Below are 21,807 nucleotides of genomic sequence, written 5' to 3' on the forward strand. Positions count from 1 at the left end.
CGCTAGCCAACGCGCCGGCCGCGGCAGAACCAGCTGTGGCGGGGCCGGTTCGGACAGTGCTGACCGACACCCTCGGTATCAACCAAAAGGCTTCAGCTCCAAGCAGGGCTGCAGGGGTAGTAGCCGTGGGCAACAGTACAGCTGCCGACGACCCAGGCAACAACCAGGCTTCTGACACTCCCGTCACGATTGGGGCAGCAGATGGCAACGTCGCCACGGTGCCCGTCTCGTACACTACTGAGGTGCCTGGTGCTTGGGTTATCGTTTGTGTCGCTGTCGCCGTGAGCGACGGCGACGAACCGCATGCCCTCGGCGGCGACAGCGCAGTTGGCGCTTCGAGACCGGGAAGCGCCCCAGCCGACGCGCTGCAAACAACAGTTGCACACAATAAGGTAATAGCATTGAATGACACAATTAGTTTGATGCAATGACAACGATATGCTGAGAACAACACAGCAAAAAACGACAAGCCGTGTGACTTGCTAACCATGGCGGCAGCAACACCGGCAACACTAAGCACGGTCCCGTCGTTTAACGATGATAACAAAAAGACATCCAAGCGTCAGACACGCTGTCAAATTTCCCGACTCAGACACCATACGCAGCCACGCTACTGTCGTTGGCATACCGCAGATGCCACTCCCGTACCTGACGTGGGTGCGCTTCCGATAAGCTCGGACCACCCTCCGCTTCGTTCCGGCGAGTGTTGCCGCGCTGTGCCGCGAACGAGACGGCATTGGCGCACATCAGCGACGCCAGACCCCTGACGGTCCTCGGGCCAGAGTACCATCTCCAGCGTGGCTGGCTGGTGTGGTGGAGGTGGCGGTCTGGGATGGGGTAGGACGCGCCGGCAGAGGTCCAGGATCTCTCGCTTCCGAACAGCCATGAGCTGTGGGTGCGGATGAACACCGTCCTGCACAGTCATGCTTCCTGCGGCGAGGCTTCCTGCACAGCCATGTGGTCCAGGTCCAGCCACCTTCCAGGGCGATGCCCCAAAGCCAATGATCGAAAGATAATGTTGAGGTCTCTGCGGGCAGCTTCTGATGCGATAGTGTGTGTGCTGTCATAACGACGTGGTACACCAAGGAAAGACACATGCCGTGCACCACGCCGCATAATGCTATCATGCACAGCATGCACTAGACTCGACATCACTTCTGTGTCAGGAGCTACATGGTGTCGCGGGTGTGCATCATTGGAACCACAGCACACCACCACCACAGCTCCATTTAATTCCTGTCTTGATACCTCATGTCGCAAAAGTGATATTACTTGAGTCATTTTGAGACCATACTGCGAGCGCATGATAACCCAGCTCAGTCCTCCCTCTGTCATCAGGCAGTATTTTTTTTTAGAGGAAAATGCACCTCTAAGCAGAGAGTCAGACATAATCACAGCCATGGTGCCCATGCGCCCTGCGTAGGATGAGAACAAAGCGTTCTTAGAATACCGGCGGGATGTTGTGAATTCAAGGTTGACTTTTGCGCTGAACTAGCAAAAAGACAGACAGAGCTATAACTTTTCTGAAACCAGATGCCGGTCCAAGATTTTATATTTAACGTGATCAAGACATCAATATCTACCAGCGCACGGATCTATCATAGAATTGAAGGGGTCCGCCCTTTTTATCGTGATGTCATATTGATATACCTCCGGAAATGGGGCGTACCAGTGCACCATGCTAAGATCATTATGCTCAGGAGATTTAACTGCATGGGTATATAAAATTTATGCCAAACTAAGGAGTCCGCTGAATATGTAATATGACACTAAGTAAAAGATGAGAATTTGCAATACAAGCTGGATTTCCTTTGGGATTCAGCGGACTTCTCAAATTGGGCAGAAACTTTGTAAAGAGATGCAGTTTAATCTCCTGAGCAAAATGAGCATAAAATCTCGGACCGGTACGCCCTATCGCCGGACATATGTGAACAAGAAACATCACAATGGAAAAGGCGGGCTCCTTCAATTCTTGCTTAACTCCGCGCGCTGGTAGATATGGACCTCCTGATGACGATTTTAAAAAAATATTGGACCGGTACGCCTCACCAAAGCAGTTACAGGTATTCTCATGTCGATGTCGGGAATCCAGCACCTGTGGTATCATATCATGCTTGAATAAAGGCGCGTTCGGTGGGGCGAGGACGTGCGGCCCTCAGTCAACGTCCAACGTTAAAGAAAACGCGGTAAGTAAAAGTAAACGTATGTACGTAAACCTAGCTGCGATCCGCGGTGGTCGGGTGCCCCGCGCGGGGCCACATGCCGGCGGGCATGGTTTTGAAAGTGCAGCTGCTTGGTGCGTCCTTGACCGCTCTCTTCCTCTTTCCCCTGTGGTCGTGTGAAATGTAACTGCGGTGTCTGGTGTTCAAGGTGTGCTCCACCAGTGACGTCATAAAACGCGTAGTCCTGTTACATTGGTTTCCGGGGGTTCACCCGTATTCCACTTGCACTCGGTGCCCCATCCGCCTTAACTGGCAGCGTGTCCCCCCCCCCAAGGTTCTGGGATATTGGGAGCTCCAGGTGTCCGAACGACCGAACATAAGTGGCCGAACGACATGACCTGTCTTGTCGGCGTAGTGTCCGGAGCTTGAGCTGCCGTACACCGTCCTCCTACCTACCGTCCTCCACCACTAGCTTTCTCTCGCAGCCTGCTATCACCGACGTCCGCAGCTCGAGCTGTCTGCTCGAGCCTACTAACCTTGACCTGCCCTGGCAAACTTTTTACTGGAATTCCCGCTGTCGCCCACCGCTGACTGTGTGTGGCCTGCAACAACGACCGAAGTTTCATGCATCTTTCATTCATCCACAACTGGCCCTGCCCCGTGGCCTCTTGTCACTTACGTCTGGAGCTCGAGCTGTCTGATAGCACAGTCTGCTTGGCCACTGTTGATCTAACCGCGTGCCCCCCCCCCCCCCCCCCGTCTCTGCGGTGTCTGCAGCTGGGATTGCCTTCCGTTGGTGACGTCACGCTGCGATCCGGCCTTTTACGGGAGTACCCTGAGTTCGAGCTGTTCTCCACCAATTACTGCAGCCCATGTCATGTCTTGGGCTCCAGATATCCTTTATCTACAGTCTGCCTCGTGACCTTCAACCTCCCCCATGACCTGCAAACTGTCCCGTCGTCTGGCAACCTGCACCGTGACCTTTAACCTGCCCCCGTGTCCTCCAACCTGCTCGCTTAACATGTAACCTGCCTCCGTGACCTCGAACGTGCCCACTCGCCTGCAACCGCCCCCGTGACCTGCAACCTGCATCTGTGACCTGCCTCCGTGACTTGTAACTTTCCCCCTTGACCTGCAACATGGCCTGCACCCTGTCCCCGTGACCTGCAACCTGTCCCTCGTGACCTGTGACTTGCCGCCGTGACCTTCCACCTCGCCCCGTGACTTGCACCTTGCTTCGAAGTCCTGCAACCTCTGCTCATGTCCTGCAATATGATCTGGTGGCATGTAATCTGACGTTGTCACTCGTATCGTGACCCAGTGACCTGTAACCTGATCCTATGACAACCAATCCCATTAACCTGCAATCAACATATTGGCACGCAACCTGACCCAGCAGCCTGTATCATCTTGACTTCGTGGTCTGCACCCGTACTATGATCTGCAACCTGGCCTTGTGACCTGGCATGTTGCAGCCGCATCTGAAATCCCATCTGTCCTGGGCGGGTGCTTTGACCAGTGCCTGTCCCGCCGGTGTTGTGTCAGGAGATCCAGCTGTACTCCGTTGATGACCACAACTCGCTGACCAACTGGCGCGAGATGCTAACTCAAGTTTTTCTTTTGTACGACAAAAACGGTTCCGACAGCGAAACCACCCATGGATATAGTTGTCCTTACGGGTATATTTAACCTCCGTTGATGTCACTGCGCTCGTTGTCTGCATTTGTCTACAGTGTGCTGTACTAATTAGTAATTTCGTCAGGTTGGTAGCTTAATGTCTGTCGCTGCAAGTCATTAATGATGGTTATAAGGCACCGCACGAAACGACACAGGTTTGTCTCGTGAGATTTATGTGGTGTTGTCAACGTGAAATAATGGAATTCGCAGAAGGCAGGACACTGGCACGCCAAGTGTCGCGATACCTATGCCCGAGCCACTAAAGCGGCAATAGAGGTAGGGAGGACCGCCGCTGCGGTTTTCCCGTTATACGATACCAAATGTGATCGCCATCGACATTATATTCACTCAGTCTCGGAGTGTGACGTTCCGTGATAGACAAAGTCCGATGTTGAAAATAAACCTGTCCTTTTGCTTTATTTTGGTTGGCATACTCCGTCAGACGGGAGGGACTTCGGACCCGTTGGTCGAATGACTAGCCCGAAGCCCGAGGATAAGTGACAGCACGTCGTGTGTGCATATGTGGGAAGGTGGGAGGGCATGGGGAGGAGGAACTACTGCCCTATGCACAAAAGGGGACCGATATGTGGCTCCAACGTGTACGTCTGCATTCGCTCAGTGCAGGCGATGAGAGATGTCCCAGGACAGCAGCTGTAGCCTGAGCATCGCAGATTCTGAATACATGAAAATCACGTCTCGCACATGAAAAGAAAGACGCCTTCAAGAAGGTTTATAACGCCGAACAGCAGAACAAAACAGCTGGGCATATCCTGTGCCCAGTTTCGTCACGAAAGCACTATAAGGCGCTTGTTTATAGCTTCATGTTTGCGTACATTCCGGTAACGAGATAGTATAAGCCGCGCACAGTATATAACCGAGAACATTCAAGCAAGCCACCCGCATTAACGTACGTTGTCACACGCTGCCGCTGCCTACGAGGCGCCGTTTTTGTAGCATTAATTACCTCCCGCACGCAGGAAGCAGCTCGTCGACTACTATCCACTGTTGCCGTACGCTTGAAAACCAGTGGTTGAGAGCGCGGCCGCTAACCCCGCCGTGGACCCATCCTGATTCAGGTCAGCAGGACGGCCTTAGCGGGCAGTGGCCAGGCCTGAGTGGGCCAGCGAACGAGCTGGTTGCCAAGCTGTCCGGTTTGTCGTGTCCTCGGCTTGCAGTCTGCTCAAGAAGACCAAGAAGACGTGAGGGAGTTGTAGGCCACCACCAGGGTCGATAAAACTGTTACAAGTTCGGACGCAGCTGGAACAGGTCACAGGATTTGAGGTTACAGTATATTGGTTAGTTGGCAGATCATGGGGTCCGGTTGTAGTTCATTGGTCAGGCTGCGCATCACAGGCCACGTTTCTAATCCCTGGATTAGGTTACGGGTCACCGGGACAGGCTGCAGGCCATGGGGGCAGGTTGAACGTCACGGAGGTAGGTTGCAGATAGCATCCAGGACACCACTTTAACAGTTCACGTCATGACGTTCGGAAATCGGTGGAGAACAGCTGGAACTCAAGACACCGGGGTAAAAAAGGCAAGCCGCACAGTAAGTTCATCGTTGGCAAACACTGTCCAGGCAAACAAGAAATCCATAATAGCATTACAGAATATGTCACTGGAGATGTACCAGTAGTATAATCTTCATGGAGAGCAGTAATGGTAGTTATACTACGGACTTTTGGCGCGTCGAGTGCCACATCAAAGCACAGAAGTCCGAACGAGGCACGGTTCAGGTCATTTGTACGAAATCCCCCCTCGCCGACCGTTCAAAGCTTTGTTGTTTATTGATGTTTTGGGGGCGTCGACTATAATGGTCATTTCGCGCCCACACCGTTCGAACTGGTTCATTAGAACCGAACATGGACAGCCTATGGGGGGTGAATTCATGCTGCGGAAATAAGGACATGTCATTACAAACAAAAGCATGTCATGGATGCACTCATCGTCTGTCGATCTCAGGAGAAACAGCGTGTCAAACGCCCAAGAAAACACAACGCGCCCACTCCTGTGCGTTGAAGCGGAGGTACAAATTTGAGGATTATGAAGGAAATCACGCACAAATTGTGAATGGTGCATGGAAACTTAATGAATGGGATTTCCAGGGGAGTCATTTCGCCCCTTTAAAGGCGTAGCATGAAACTTTTCTGATCCCAGCCTGCATGCTTACTACCCTTTTACTGATGCACTGACTACTTTCTACTACCAATGATATTGAAAACATCGTCCACATCGTCGCCACGTGAGGGAGAACGCTTACACAATAAAAAGATGTTTCAATTTCTAACCATGGTTTGAGTAGCAGTGCCCCTGATTTTCACATGGGGCAGACCTTTCGCAGTACAGATTTATGGTATAGAGTGGTTTCAAAATTGGGCAGGATGTCCTGATTTATGCAAAGCTAATATGTGCTTATTTCAAAACCGGGCATGCATGCGTGCTCCATCCCTGCGTCATTGAATAAAGGGCTATGCATGACAACCATCCTAATGTGAAAGATGTCCTCAATTTAAAGGGACACAACTACAAGACCCATGCATTATGCTGGCTTCCCATCGCCAAGGTGTCAATAGGTTGTAAATGTAGTGGATGATGGCCAGTGCATGTTTTGAGACACAGGGACCTTTCATCATCAACCACATGACTTAACGCAAGCCAAAATAAAGAACTCAACAGAGTAGGTGAAGTGGTGGCATAAATTACTTTCACAGTTTCCTGGCATGGATAAATATTTACTGGTGCGCGTGCCTATGCAAAGAATCACATGTAAATCACACAAAACACTGTGCACAGATAGTGCCAACTGATTGGCAGCACTAGCAGTAGCAGGACACGTGACTTCAATCAAGTTAGGCAGTGCATAACAGCAGCATCATCTAGTTCAGAGCTGCATAGAAGGCATGCACACAGGTGTGCAACTCTAAGAGGACAGAGCCCAGCCATTTTAAATGAACCCACCATTTATGATCCATATTGAATTAGCTGGCATGCCATACACTTCCATAACAGTGGGCATCTTAACATCACCATAACTTTTGAATGGTTCACTCAAAGCAAACTTGTGGCATAAGGCATCAGCCTGATGGGATGCTGCTCTGCGCTCTCTCTGATTGCGGGCCATGCAGATGAGTTCAGGTTTGACAAATGACCAAAAAGTGTGATGATGTGGACCAAACCCAGCCTTCTTGACCTTCAATACTGCCTGAAAGGACAGATCAGCACCATCACTGGTGAACAAAACCTGGTCACAACACTGTAGCACAAGTGATGGCAAGTAATCTGTGTTTAGTGTTCAGTACGGGGGACAGAAGACAGTGCCAAAGCCATGCATGATAGGCAGGCTGGACAGATGACAACTTAATGTAGATGTTTTTACTATCACTCAAGGCATCAGTTGAATGAGCATTACAGCAAAAACAAGAGATACTTCGGAGATATAAGAAAGGCTGGAAAGTAGATGCATCACAACAAACAGCTTGCAATCTCATTTACGATGGTTGTTGTTGAACACTTGCATGCAATCTGATTGATGTCTAGGACCATGCACCTGAGAGCAGAGTGCACACACACACTTCAGGAGCAGGGAGGCTGCAGAAAAGTAAACTAGACAGAGAACAGCACATCATGAAAATAAGCCAACAAAAAAACGACATATGGAACAAAGGTACAAATACAACAGGACAAAAGTCTGAGCAAAGCATTACACTTGAAATCACAGCAACAAAGTAGATCAATCGCAACACAGTACAAAGAGAGATCGATCAGTGACCAACAAAAGCATGGAAGGCCAGCTAGATCACCAGATATCCCACTACCTAGGCATGTACAATGTCATATTGAAAATGGACAGTAGCAATTTCCCCCAAAACACTGTCCCTTGTGAACCAGTCTAACAATACACCTCAAGCTTACCTGCTCCATGATAATTGCTGTCTCTAATTTGGTGATGGCATCACAAATACACTGAAATGAGAGGTGGCAGTGCAAATGGGGCCCAGAAGTTATCACTTAACATGTTAAAAAATATATTATTATCTGTCTGTTTCCAACACTTATCCATTTTTAAGCTGTGAACTTTTTAAGGAAACTTGACTACATACAGTGAATGGGGGCATGTGATGTCGATACTGGGGGCATATGATGTCGATACTGGGGGCATGTGATGTCGATACTGGGGGCATGTGATGTCGATACTGGGGGCATATGATGTCGATACTGGGGGCATGTGATGTCCCCAGTATCACACCCTGGCTTGGAGGGCGGGTGCCCGGAGAGTGGAGCCATGTACCTCGGGTTTCCCAGGAGTGCAGTGGTTAACGCGCTTGTGTTAACCACTGGAGACGACGTGGTTAACACAGACGCGTTAGCCAGTACACGCAAACGCGTTAACCACTTAATTGTCGGCACCCTGTCTGAGTGGACAGTGCACCAAGCGCCAGACGAGCACCGCAATTGCTTAGGGTCGCCCGGGTCGGGTGGCTTCCCTGATACGATCAAATGCGACCACTAACCAGCCGTTGTGGTTATCACAAGATGAACACCATGAAAGCACAACTCAACGCTGAGCATACCCACTTTTGTCCACTTCCCCTGCCCACCCCTGCCACGAACAATGACTGCGCCTAAACAGTTCTTCGCAACGCGAGGTCCCTGTGGAGTTCGGCATTCTGCGGCACAACAACGATGGAAGCCCAACGTTGACGTCCGCTGCGAGTGGCCTTGAAGTAGAAAGACCTATAACTTTTTTATGCAGCGTACCGGTTCAAAGTTTGGTGTGCATCGTGATCATAAGACTAATATGTATCAACACACGGATTTCAGAAAAGATTGAAGGAGTCCGCACTTTTTATTGTCATCTTTCATATCGTGATATATCCGGTAATAGGGCGTACTGGTCCGAGATTTTGTGCTCACTGTGCTCAGGAGATCCAACTGCATCTGTGTGCAAAGTTCCATGCCAATTTGAGCAGTCCGTTGAATTTTGAATATGAAACTGAGTTAAGCATGATAAAATGCAATGCGTGCTGCATTCGCGACCTTGACATTATAACAGCTATAACTTTTTTGATACGGTGCACCGGTCCAACGTTTTGTATTTATCGTAATCAGATGGTCAATATCTACTAGCACGCGGAATTTAGAAAGAATTGAAAGAGTCCGCCTTCTTTATTGTGACCTTTGATATTGATATATCTCCGGTAACAGGGAGTACTGGTCCGAGGTTTTGTGTTCATTGTGTTCAGGAGGTTAAACTGCATCTGTGTGCAAAGTTTCAGGGCAATTTGAGGAGTCCGCTGAATCCCGAATATGGACCTGAATCTGAATGTGAATGTGGTGCCAACTTGACGGACGTAAGTAGAATCTCTATTTTCGCATTGCTGTCGCTAAAAATCTGCTTAGAAGAAAAGTTCAGAATTGTCCAAAATGGATGCGTGCCGCTAATTAGTTTCTTAGCAGTAAGAGTTGTTTTCAAAGACTCGGCAGCATTATTTCACGATGGCTGTTCTCAGGCGCCAGGCTCCACTCCACTCCACTCCACGGGCACCACTCGGTGCTAGCTGCAGTGGCCAACGCCCATGCGTGAAAAAAAAATGCCCACTTGACTACCAGGGCGGGAGACAGAAAATATGACGATCAAACTGCCCAGGAGCCACCCGCACAGACTGTAACTGTGTTCTCGCCAAGTCAATTTTCCATTTTTCAACGATAAAACATTTTTGCCCTGGAGTTATGGACGACAATAATGGCATCATACACGACGACGTTGAATTTAGTATTCTTTTCCTTGTCAGTAAAGAGACTGGTGGCCAGAAGGTATCACCCGGCGAGACAGAGTTAATTTCTATAAGGGTCTGTCTTGCTCAGGTTTCCGAGTAATCTTAACATTTACCGCTTGTCTCCCTGAGCAGTCCTTTTTTCAGCGCCATTCGACGCATTATATATCTGACGCTACATGTGACACGTGTTGGTGTCACATTGGCCGGCGTTGCGATCTGTTGTGGGGGGGAACATTCACTACGTGCATGCTGGTTACGCGTAGTTTTGGGTGTTTTAACAAATATACATTGCACTTTTCGCTAGGTGAGAACATTTGCGCTTGTCTCTTTATAGCCTTGGGTCTTTTGCGTTGAAGCTTTGCCTATTTTTCAGTTGCCAGGCACGGATAAACATCCATCACGTATGAAAATGCGCTGTGGGCACGTGAACCGTGATTTTAATGGGGAAAGAAGAAACTTGAAACGGCACATGAACGCTAAGCACAAAGGTTTACCATTGTCCTTAAGAATTGAAGTTTTGGTGCAGGTGGAAGGTGGGAATCTTGGCTCCAAGGTAAGAGTTTAAATTGAATCTACGTCAGTACGACTGCCCATTCCGCACAGTACGTAATGTTTAATAGTATTTACCAAAGGTAGATAGGCATGACTAAATACACTTCCATACCTATCAAACACAGTGAATGAAATCATCTAGAATCACTGATTTGGTGGCAGAAGACACAGTGTAACAAATCGTGACTTCCTAGTTTGTATGTGCAGTTTAATGCACAATTATCTTCAGCTTGGTGTGGTTACCACCATTCACTAAAATTAGTATGCATGATATAAAACAAAGAACAAGTGAGGAAGAGCCGAACTGACCCCCAAAAACGAGAAAAATTAATTGTTTTTTAATGAATCATGCTCCTCAGCTGAGAGGCATGCTTGTCACTTTGCATGTAGTCAGTGATATTTTGTTGTTTTTACAGTGATGTTAGCCTGTCTACTTGCAGGTACTTTGCCAATAACAGTTTCTGTTCATTCCAATTTTTTGCTTGAAAGGTTTGCTAAGGGTTGTAAAATAGATTGGCCATAATTTTCCACAGAAATGAACAGTGGCACAGATGACAGAGAACAAGGCATCAACACTTTTGAGAGGCCGAGCAGTTCAGCCAGTCTGGCTCTGTCATCAGTTTCTGCAGACCAGACTGGAGGTGAAATTTTCAAATACGCTGTTTGTGGTGGTTGGATATTGATGGTAAATGACGGGTCTCTTTTTATTCAGTGCAAAATGTTATTAAAATGGCAAAAATTTCAGACAAATTTCAAGATCGGCATTGAATGGTGGTTTAGGGTTTCCTGGCAAGCTGTGCATTGCATAACACATATTACAATCACAGTATTGTTACATTACACTTAGCAGCCGGTTGATGGCAATGTTCCTAGGGACTCATTTTCGTCACGAATCGTATTCATTCAAATTTATCAGATGCTACCCTCAGTTACAGTTACCACCAGCTTTCCCATTGCTTGCCAGATCAATATTTCATCATCCTTTAACAAGTGCTTAGGTAATGATATTGAGTGGGGAAGTGACAACATCCATTCAAAATCAAGCTGTTTTGTAATATACACCACCAGTTTCATCAGGCAATATTTGTGTTTCATGGTATGATATGTACCTCACCTGTATTTTCCTATAACAATGGTGCTGTGTCCAAGGTGTGTGATGTCTTGTAATGCCTTTTTATCAAGTTAACTGTCGTGCCGTTTTCCAGGAACTGCAAGCTGCACAGTGAGCAGAGCTTACGATGATGCCACTCCTGAATCAGCATCTCTGCATCCCTTGTCTGAGTACCCACCAAACTCCAGTCAGAAAACTGCAGGTACTAAGATGAGCTGCATTGGTTGGATTTGTGACATTTGAAATGTAGCATGTCCTTACTGTTGATCTTAAAATGGCCCCTGCATGGACATGGATTTGATGGTGTGACGGCTGAAAGTCAAGTTGGGTTGTCAGTCATGTAACAATACTCTACTCTGGCCAAAATGTTACTGCCTCATTATGTGTCTTCATGCTCAGAATATTTCATATCCATTTTGGTCTCAATAAAAGTATGTCTACCACTGTTCATATCTTTTGATATTACAAAATTATTGTCTTGAAATACTTGTTGTTTTATTTATCATGCAGTGCTTAGATGTTGATATTGAATGGGGATGCCAATTCCCATTAACAGTTTGGGTGTTTCCAAGAAGGTAGGGCATTTTTGTGGGTAAATTCTGATGTTCCTGATGTTTTGCCATTAATCTGCCTTTTCCACAGTCGGTTGTGTTTGGTTAAAGCGCACAGATCTGATTATTCAGTTCTATGCGGCACATCACCATACTGTTCTCCACAAAACGCGAAATATGCTTGGAGCAGAGCCCAAGATTTTGTCACATCAGAGCCAGCTTCTCTGCAGTCCTCCTCTGAGAGCTCATCAAACTTTGTTCAGGAAAGCACAGGTACGTTAGTTGGCCACTGATGTTGAATTCATCAAAGAAGAGATGCAGCTGAGCTCGTAGATCAGAGATGGTGGAAATAGGTGAAGTCAATTGGGTCATTCAAACAGTGTGAGTGTATGACGCTCCGAATGACACGATATTTTGATTCCAATGAGCAAAACGTGGATGTCGAATGATAGCAATATTATTTTCTTTGTCACGATGGAAATAGAAGAACGGGAAGCGGGTACTTAACCTCGTAACAATACGCAGTGTTGTTGGCATTAATTAACGCTACCTCGCGTCGGGGGAAGCGGGTACTTAACCTCGTAACAATACGCAGTGTTGTTGGCATTAGTTAACGCTACCTCGCGTCGGGGGAAGCGGGTACTTAACCCCGTAACAATACGCAGTGTTGTTGGCATTAGTTAACGCTACCTCGCGTCGGGGGAAGCGGGTACTTAACCTCGTAACAATACGCAGTGATGTTGGCATTAGCTAACGCTACCTCGCGTCGGGGGAAGCGGGTACTTAACCTCGTAACAATACGCAGTGTTGTTGGCATTAGTTAACGCTACCTCGCGTCGGGGGAAGCGGGTACTTAACCTCGTAACAATACGCAGTGTTGTTGGCATTAGTTAACGCTACTTCGCGTCGGTACGTGCCCGTTGAGGAGGCAGTACATTGCGTGCATCATGAAAAAAACGATGTTGCACCTTTATTGAGGTATTGTTTCAAGGCTCAGTTGTTATGTCAGTCTCAATACCGGAGGGTTTGTGAGAAAATATCCATACATCCCATCTTTCTCTTGCAGAGCCACCACAGAAGACCGGATGTGGTCGACAACGCATGTTGTCCCGACCCAGTGGCAGACGTGATTTGCGCTCCGGCAGAGGCACTTCCAGCCTTCAAAGCGCTTCTGGGCAGCATCTGGTGGCTTCACCAAGGAGAAATATTATTTTCTGTGATATCTGTACTTCAGAGCCCCATGAAAGTGACGCTCGCCGAACTGGAGTCTTCGCATATGATTTCAATCTCGGTTCCGAATTTCCGCGCAGTGATCCCATGCCCATGTTCAAGTCTTTAGAGTGGCCGTCAAGGGACATTTCATGTCCTCGCAACACAAGAAGACCGAGGCGCTGGCCAGAGAAGCGGAGGGCAAAGAGGCTGCTCGCTCGGGCGAACGTGAATCCGTCGCCCATCGTGTGCTGCGCGCGGCGTACTACAGATAAAAAATCGTTGCCGCGTGAAAAGTTTGAGGACCTCATCGCCTTACTTCATGCCAGTGAGGCAAATGTGAAGGTAAAAACCACAGCGCAATGTTCATGAACAAGGCTCGTGATGCCTTCTATGAGGAGATGATGGGAATGATACGAAGGCATGTTTCATCTCAGCCGTGCGTCGCACTTGTTGTGGACAAGGTGGCGTTGAATCGGCACACGGTAGACATCACGGTCATCATCACGGTCGTTTCCGACGCACCAGAGGAGAATCTCGTGCAGAGCCTCGTGATCGGTTCCCCGGTGGTGAAAGACCATGATGGTGAATCACTCGCCCAAGAGCTGAAAGCTACCCTGGCCACCGTGGGGATTGAATCAGCCCAAAGAGTAGCTTTCTTCGCAGCCGACGGCCAGTACCACCATGCGTCAGTCCTTCAAAGACTGACAAACGCTCTTAACTGCGCGGACAAAGATGGACAAGATGAGGTAGCTTCAATGCCTGCTGTGTGGGATGCAAGCCATCTTATAAACTTGGCGGAGCAAGACGCTCGAGCTGGAACTGCGTGTCTGTGGGTGGACGAGACGATAGACACTATGACAGGGATCACCAGAAGATTTAGCCATGGCAGAGGTCTGGAAGAACTCTTGGATACAGCGGTGGATGGTGCCACAACTGTGACACCTAAGTTGTGGTCTAACACCAGGTTCGCTGCGCACGCGGCCAACACCATGAAGGCGTTCAGGACGAACTCCGAGACCATGTGCGTGGTTTTGCGTGGCCGTCTCAAAAGAGAAAGAAGGGTGCCTGTCGCGCAAGATCTATGGAAGGACATCTCTTCTCTCAATGGTCGGTGGCCTTGCAAAGTTTATTTGTATTGATACTAAAAATTCATTTATCAGTGGTCACCCAAGCAGACCACTTACTGTGCTGAGCGTGCGTGCATCGTTCCGCGGTGCTTTGTGACTGAATGTATGAAGTGTTTAGTGGTATATATATATATATATATATATATATATATATATATATATATATATATGCGCACCACGCATGCAAGCATGCATGCACGCATGGTGCGTGCACGCGCGCGCTACTATTTCCCGTGGCCTTGTGTTCACTGGACTATCTATTATCTTTCAGATGAGACCTTCAAGACACGTTTGGCTGCTCTGCATGATGACTACGACGTCCTTGGGAGAGATAGCCGGGCACAGCAGAATACTAAGTTGCTATCCTGGGAGCATCGTGCTGAGTACGGCGCCACGGTCGACCAGCCACATGCTATGGCGTCAGCCGTAGCAGCCCTGGGTCAGAAGGACGTGCACCACACAGCGGAGGCCGTCGCACAGGTGGACTTCGAAGAGCTCTGGCCGAATATGGTCCGGTACAAGAGTAGCGTACAGGTGAGCGTGAACACGTTTTATATATATATATATATATATATATATATATATATATATATATATATACGTACATACAGGTCGCGGGTATCACCATTGGCAGTTGGCCCATGGGCTCCACCCATGCTTGGTTTTGTAATAAGGCGGGAAGCCGCCAGTAATCGAAATCCATTTGCAGTCATGGAGCCAATATTCCCAGAGCGTGCACGTGATATTGCCGCGACACTGTACCGTGAGAATCCGAAATCGCTAAAACCATGCATTCGTAGACTCTGTGAACCCTGTGGGATTCCGAGAGTGGCTCTTTGTAGAACGCTGGCAATCCCTGGAGTCAGAGGAATGCTTTCGATAGTGCATATCTCCATCAAATAGCCATAATGAGCATCAAATAAGAGCAGCAGCTCATTCGAACTACAAGCGGAAAGCGATAGATCATAACGAATTCTAGCTGGAAGGGTTGGGATCTCGAGGGCGCACGTAGCAAAGATCTTAGAAGTAACCAAGTCTCGGTACCGAAAGCGTAAGAAGGCATCCTAGTTCACCACAAAACAAGAAACAATCCAAATCGTCCGCACAATGTCCACATCAGATCATTGTCATACAGACTTATGTCACATTATGGTGGCACGACGTAAGCGCCACGAATGCAAAGGCATGGACCTATGACAGGATACGAATATCTCGATATTCTGCCAAATCCATACGCTCTGAGCCCTTGGCTGACTTGTTGGATGGTGCCTAACCTGAAGAATAACCAATGTAAAAGAGCAAGTAACGTAGAAAACTTCTGGTTTCGCGCCGTGTACACGTGCACACGAGACATGATATATAACAGTCTCTTACTGCGCGTAAAAAACATTGACGATGTCAGTGTGAGCCGTAAGAAGTGCACTGGAGATGAGTTCATTTCGTTTTTGCATGAGAGCCATTCGGACAGAGATATGCTGTCCTGGGCACACTTGCCCAGCGCCCATCATGCGCACAATAGTCAGGAGTTGCTTGAAGAGGCCGGAGTACCGTATTTGTCGCGTGACACCAAGTCCCCGCGTGCCCCAGCTACGTTTCACTGACCCAGATCTGTCGTGCAAAATGCTGGTGTACGTGCCCAGCAACGTACGCGCAGTCAAAAGCAAGTTTGTGGTAATGGAGATGATGCACTAGGCAAGAAACAGCTGCGGTATCCAAGATTACGTTTCTGGCAGGTTACGTTGATACGGTGATATGCGTACTAATAGCATGATTTTAACTTTGTGTTATTGTACAGGGCCCGCCCGTTCCATCATCAATCATCCCACGTCAAATAAGAAGTCGAGCTCCTCCACTGAACTACGGAAGGAGGACTCAAGAGAAAACGCTGGAGTGGGCTTACGCGGAGAAGAAGTAAATGAAGATGCATCGCAGTTTAGCCTGCAACGCCCAGGGATAACTGAGGAGGGATGAAGGGTGTTCAGTCTACAGCAGCCTTATAAAAACAAATCTGAAAGATGCATTTTTTGTTCAGCATAGAAGACATGGAAGAGAGAAAAAAGTCATTTTATTGAATATGGAATGCAAGAACTAATCACATGAAGAGTCTCAGAAATGTGATACATGACTGACGAGTATTGAGAGCAAGAGAAATGTGGGAACCACAAAGAAGATGTTCTTAGAAAGCTAATACCAAAAAAAATCATCCTTATCATAACTTAGTTTTCGCACCCTACTACCACTTTTATCAAGAATTTCACTGAAATAGGTGAAATGCACAGATGTGAACATTGAGACACAAAAATGAGACTTATTTGTCCATTAAAGAGTTCTTGATAACGTTTGACAGAGGTTTGGAGAGATGTGATGAATTCGTAACTCTTCTGGGTTTACAAATCTGCTACGTGGCATGTTCTGACGGAAGCGGTGTTACTGGGTGATTAGTTCATGGTGCAGTTTACAAGGTGGCATACCATTATTGGCAGGCAATGTGTGCTAACAGACTTTATGCCTATTGCTGAAGTATGCAAAATGTCTTCGGTTTCTGGTGCGATAATGAAAACGGTATGCTCAATGCACGCTGCTGGTGAACTTATGTGGTCACGTGACGTTTTCAATGACCAATGGACTTGCCTCTCGCATGTCATCCACCATTACCATTTTAACTTGGTTAAACTGAGCTGCTTCTTACCTTTAGTTGCTTATACACAACGCTGCTGGTAACGGTTGGTTACAGACTGCGCAGCTGACTGCATCTGGAAGTTGCTGCGGCCCACAGGGAGCTGCGCATGACCCCTGCTGCGGGCTACCCGCCGCTTCTGAGGCGGTGCTGTGGGCTGCCCGCCGCTTCTGAGGCGGGGCTGCGAGCTGCGCGCCACTTCTGAAGTGGTGCTGTGGGCTGCACGCCACTTCTGAGGCGGGGCTGCTACATGACTGCTGTCAGGCAGTGCCTGCAACAACTGCTTTAGACGCTGTTGCTGAATTGCTGCTGGCTGAGGAGAGCAGCCACGATTCCTTAAGATGCAGGTGACGGGTTTTTCACAGCTGTGTTGAGCGTTTAGTTTTCGATGTGCGTAGACAGCCATTCGTTGTATTTGGGAACCGCGTGACATAACCCAGGTCCTTTAAGTGTTTAGTGGAAGGAGTATGTGCTGCAATACTCGGAGCCAGTAAAAAGAGTGTTACAGCTCAAAAACAAACGTTAACATTTGCGTTGGCAGCTTTACCTAATGCATTGTAAGCAAGATGTTCATCAAGCTAATGTCGTATCCGTATTCGAATTCGGCGTACAGTTCATACCTCCAACAGCAGCCTCCTTGGTTCAAACCTAATAAGTTATTCACGACCTGCAATTCCCTTTTTCTGAGTCACCTGGTTTGACCTCTGCAGGCCAATGAGGATCAAAAATTTGGCCACTACCATTCCTTTGTTTCGCACGTTGTTGTTACCGCTTGGCCAGGCTACTGCCTCATCCATTCCTTTGCTTATCGAGGAAGTCCAATAAAATGGGTACAAAATTGATGTTCGTGATGCCTGCTTTCGTCACACTTAAAAACTAACTTTCAAGGTCAAAGGTGAAGGTAAAAAAGCGCGGTACCCTGGCATTTATTCGTTTACTGTATAAGTACCGCCACAAGAAGCCATATCGAAGCTCAGGACTCGCACTTTCGTCACAATTAAAACACGAACTCTCAAGGTTAAAGGGAATGTTCCGCACTTGAATATTTTGAGATAAGCGTCAGATATGATGAGAAAAGATTACTTGTAAGTATTGTTAAGTTTTTGGGGTTCAAAGACAACCATGAGCAGCAAAATTTCGAAGTTTGTAGAAATGCGTCCTGTTACGTCATTGTGTGAGAGCGTTATGGAATGGTTTTATGACGACAGCAATACCTGGCAGCACCTGGCAGCGACCTAAAGAATACCTCAAAAAGTACGAAACCCGACGCCAACCGGTCATAATCGTCGCGAGCGCTGTGTTGGGTGGCGGATTAGTAAATGGCTTGTTTGTGGATTTTTTGCCTTGATTTCGGTCGTAGCAGAAGCTTTGGTGGTCTGTTTGACATACGCACCGTAGTAATCACCAGCTTTTAGGACAGATTATTGTTATCAAAGCATGATATGTTGTGAAGACGGCCCTATAGCGCCAGGAATCTCTCACCGGAACCTGGCAAGGACTGTTGAGGATGTCATTTCTGTATTGTCGATTTATCCTCGCTTGCGGTGCTGTAGTCCTAAGATTAATATCATGCAATGTGCACGGTAGCTATTTTCTTTATGATTCGTGACTGAGAGTGGAGTTGCATGCAAAAATTTGTAAATCTGTAACATTGCTATGAATTGATTGCCAACGCATTGCTATTTCTATGGCAAAGATGGTAAAGTTGAGCTACCAAGAATGCTTTTATTGCTTAGGGTTATCTATGCACTTACTAGCTAACCCTGACATAACCATCGCGGTGCAACAGCATTGTCGCTGGTGATAGCCCTCTGGCATTGCCGGGGCAGCATGCATCATTGTATTAACTCCACATCTGACATGTGACTGACCAAAAACACATGATGCAACATACAAGTCATTCAGCAAAACACAACCAAGAAGTGACATCACCTGCTGCAGTCTGTTTTAGTAATCCACAAAATATAGGTGGCAAAAATGCAAACACGTCTTCTGCCTTCGCAGCCATGCAACATGCTGCAGCCATCAGGCTGCTTCACTAAAAATATGTTTACACAAATAATAAAGCATGTATAACAAGAAAATATTACAAGGAGTAAAAGGACAAGGCAAACATGCTGGCCTTGCACAACGCCGGACTCATGCCAAAATCATGTAGTTATAGTTAGATGGGCGGAATGCAAGGAAGTGATGAGGCTGCTGGTGTATACAAGGCTCATGATAAAAGTATTATTAGGTGCTATCTAAGAAACCAACAGTAATACTTCGCCACCTTCGTCAGCACCCAGCATCTCACACAAGTTGCAGTGGCTATGACAATGATAACTCGCAAGCAATGCTTGCCTGCGTACAAAATTTGTTGAGGCGGAAATCTGTGCATCCATGATAGTATAGCACTACATTGTCAAAATTCTTAAGTTAAAGACAATTTTGCAAAGCTGTATTATGCGAGCTTATACCAAGCATGCGCATCATTAAGCTGTGCCGACTTGTCCCTACTGCCTAAATGAATTGCTTGTATAATGACATGCAATGGATTAATTACCTACCGTAATGTCTCGATAGGCTCAAAATGTTGGCAAGATCATAATTAAGTAACAAATTGATTTTGAACACCCCTGAAGCAAGGGTGCTAGTGTTTCCTTCAGTTTGCTGACATCACTACCCTGTCATGTTTAAAGGCAAACGTAAAGATAGAGGCAGGTATGAATATACCACATATTATGGGGAGTCCTTGGCTTTGAAGAATTCCAAAAACAACGTTCTCTCTCAGAAGTACAAACCTTGCACGCGCACCCCCCACCACATCAATATCAATTCAAGCCACTGGCACGCACCACCAGGGATTGCACCACGTTTCAAGCGCCTTATTCACGTTCTAATATCAAATAAGTGTGATCCCACACCGCACAACCTGCGTGACAATCAACTTGTAGGTTTTCTCGCAATTTCCGCGCAGGTTTTTGGCTATAACACCACGTTTTATCGTGAGCTCCCTTCAAAACAAAGTGACAACGGGGGTTCATGGTAATGCGACTAAAAAGGTTGTACTTGTTAGACACAATTTCTTCACGTCAAGATTTAAATTTACCGTACAATGTGTGTTAACGTTTACTGAGATATGTACCTAAAATTACCGTAATATTTCCCTAATTTCATATGCCTTGCTAACCCATAATCCCGCGCAGGGTCTTTGCCCCGGTACACGAGGCGCCAACTGAGCTGTCGGTAAGAAATACGTCAGTGGAAAAAACGCCAGCAGAAGAAAAAGGCAGATTTGACGTCGCATGTTCTTTTTTTATTGGATTCGGGAGAGTGACATTCCTTTTTCGGCGCAGTAATTGTTTGCAGACAGTGGCGTTCTTGCTTTATAATATTGACCTATGGTCTAGAAAAAGGGAAAACGCCCCGTTGGAGACGAGTGCCGCATAAATCGAAAGTGCTCACGCTTACGTTCGCGACACGCATTCAGCAGCGAAATCTTGCTAACAGCGAATCACTTTCCGCGGATTGCATCATACGTCCCGCATCGCCGCTCTTTCGAAGGTATCAGCGGCCATGCTGTTTTGGCCATGAGCAGAAAACAGTCTGTAATATAACAGCAGTCCTATAAAGTTTCTATGATGAAGTCAATGCCAAGGTGACCTTGAAGTAGCCCCCAATAAACTTCTTCGCACTTTTGTGGGCGTGTAACTCAGGAACCAGGGGTTTTGGGTTTTAAAAAGGACATGGCCGTGAACTTCAAAACGTCCTCAAGATGGCTGTTTTAGTTTTAAATCCCATGTAAACGTGGAACATTCACTTTAAATGTCAACTCACAGCAAACACGATACACTGGCATTTTGTGTTCCCTGAAGAAATACAACAAAATGGGTGTCATTCCTGAAGGCCCGGTCAGCCAACCGTCACGGCCAATAATCACCTTCATAGCCCTCCCGGAAAGAAACTGCTTGGAGTGGCTGCGTGAGTGTACTCACCGGAGATTCTTGGGTGGTCGTTACGCTCAGGTCATTCGAAATTCGTTGCTTTTAAAGCCTCGTTTGCTTTTTATCGCACCCCCCCCCCCCCTCCAAATACACCACGGGTGCTTGCCTCAAGTGCTTTTTACATGAACATGGTGGAACCCCTAGCATGAAAAGTGCGACCTTGTTCTCGGAAAGGAGGGACCGCCCTTTATAATAATAGTAATAGATATAACCTTGTCTTCAATTTACATACGGGGGTGTAACCTCGGAGACAGCTTACTATACTTCTTTTGATTTCCATTAAAAAAACATCCAACACGAAAGGCTAGCAACTTGACAATGGACCAAATAAGCAGGAACTGACAGCTCACGGTATGAAATGTTGCGTCAGTACCATGGCTGGGCTGCCGCCAGAGTGGCAGGCGGACCACAGAAGGGCCGGTGTCGTTCGGTGATACACCTATCGACCCGGTGCGCAGGCCGATGACCTGCCGCACGACGCCGCCTCAGCTTAGAGCCACCATCAAAGTTGCGGCAGAAGAGCGCCGCAGTTGCCCAGGGCATTAAGATGTCCTGTTTAAACGAGCGCGAGCTTCAAGCTCGCCTCACTCGCCAGGCTGCGATCCGCTGTTACAACTAATGCGTGTGGCTGGTAAGCATGTTCACAGTCATGGCTGGTAATCGTGTGGTGGGTAACATAGCACGCATATAACGACTTCGGAAGCCGCGATAAGCGCAGCGTGCTGAGGTTAAATAAAAGTGTCCGGAAATCCTGTTTCCATGAATATATTTCGAACCGCTTTAGGTACGCCTGCAACTTGCCGACACTTGATAGATTAATTTGGTATGTTCTCGAGAAGCATCTGCAATACCTTGTCAGCATGACAATACGTTATTGCGTACTACTTGAATATTTGCAAGGCAGTACTTACCGTTGCATGGAGCCCGTCCAGTCGCCAAGGTGTGGACCAATTTTAGAGCGTGTGATTAACATTT

At 47.4% G+C, this 21,807-nt stretch overlaps 1 protein-coding gene and 1 long non-coding RNA gene across 3 annotated transcripts; one reads left to right on the forward strand and one right to left on the reverse strand.

The window, feature by feature from the left end:
* Positions 1 to 4,554: 4,554 nt before the first annotated feature.
* On the reverse strand, positions 4,555 to 8,502 carry LOC119090714 (uncharacterized). 2 transcript variants are annotated; one of them, XR_005093293.1, is made up of 4 exons: positions 8,415 to 8,502; positions 7,752 to 7,802; positions 6,798 to 7,041; positions 4,555 to 5,096 (listed from the first exon to the last, which is right to left on the reverse strand). It is a non-coding gene; the product is annotated as an uncharacterized LOC119090714 (long non-coding RNA). The 2 variants fall into 2 exon arrangements; XR_005093294.1 differs by having other exon boundaries at positions 8,411 to 8,464.
* A 1,353-nt stretch (positions 8,503 to 9,855) lies between these two features.
* Positions 9,856 to 16,899, forward strand: LOC119090636 (uncharacterized). The gene is made up of 6 exons (XM_037213476.1): positions 9,856 to 10,169; positions 11,374 to 11,481; positions 11,922 to 12,103; positions 12,897 to 14,149; positions 14,441 to 14,703; positions 15,965 to 16,899. Exons 4-6 carry the CDS (start codon positions 13,402 to 13,404, stop codon positions 16,082 to 16,084), a joined length of 1,131 nt encoding a protein of 376 aa, XP_037069371.1. The 5' UTR covers positions 9,856 to 10,169; positions 11,374 to 11,481; positions 11,922 to 12,103; positions 12,897 to 13,401; the 3' UTR covers positions 16,085 to 16,899.
* Positions 16,900 to 21,807: the final 4,908 nt, after the last annotated feature.

This window comes from Pollicipes pollicipes, unplaced genomic scaffold (assembly GCF_011947565.3).
Source record: "Pollicipes pollicipes isolate AB1234 unplaced genomic scaffold, Ppol_2.1 Scaffold_3087;HRSCAF=3621_pilon_pilon_pilon, whole genome shotgun sequence".
Classification (NCBI taxonomy): Eukaryota; Metazoa; Arthropoda; class Thecostraca; order Pollicipedomorpha; family Pollicipedidae; genus Pollicipes; species Pollicipes pollicipes.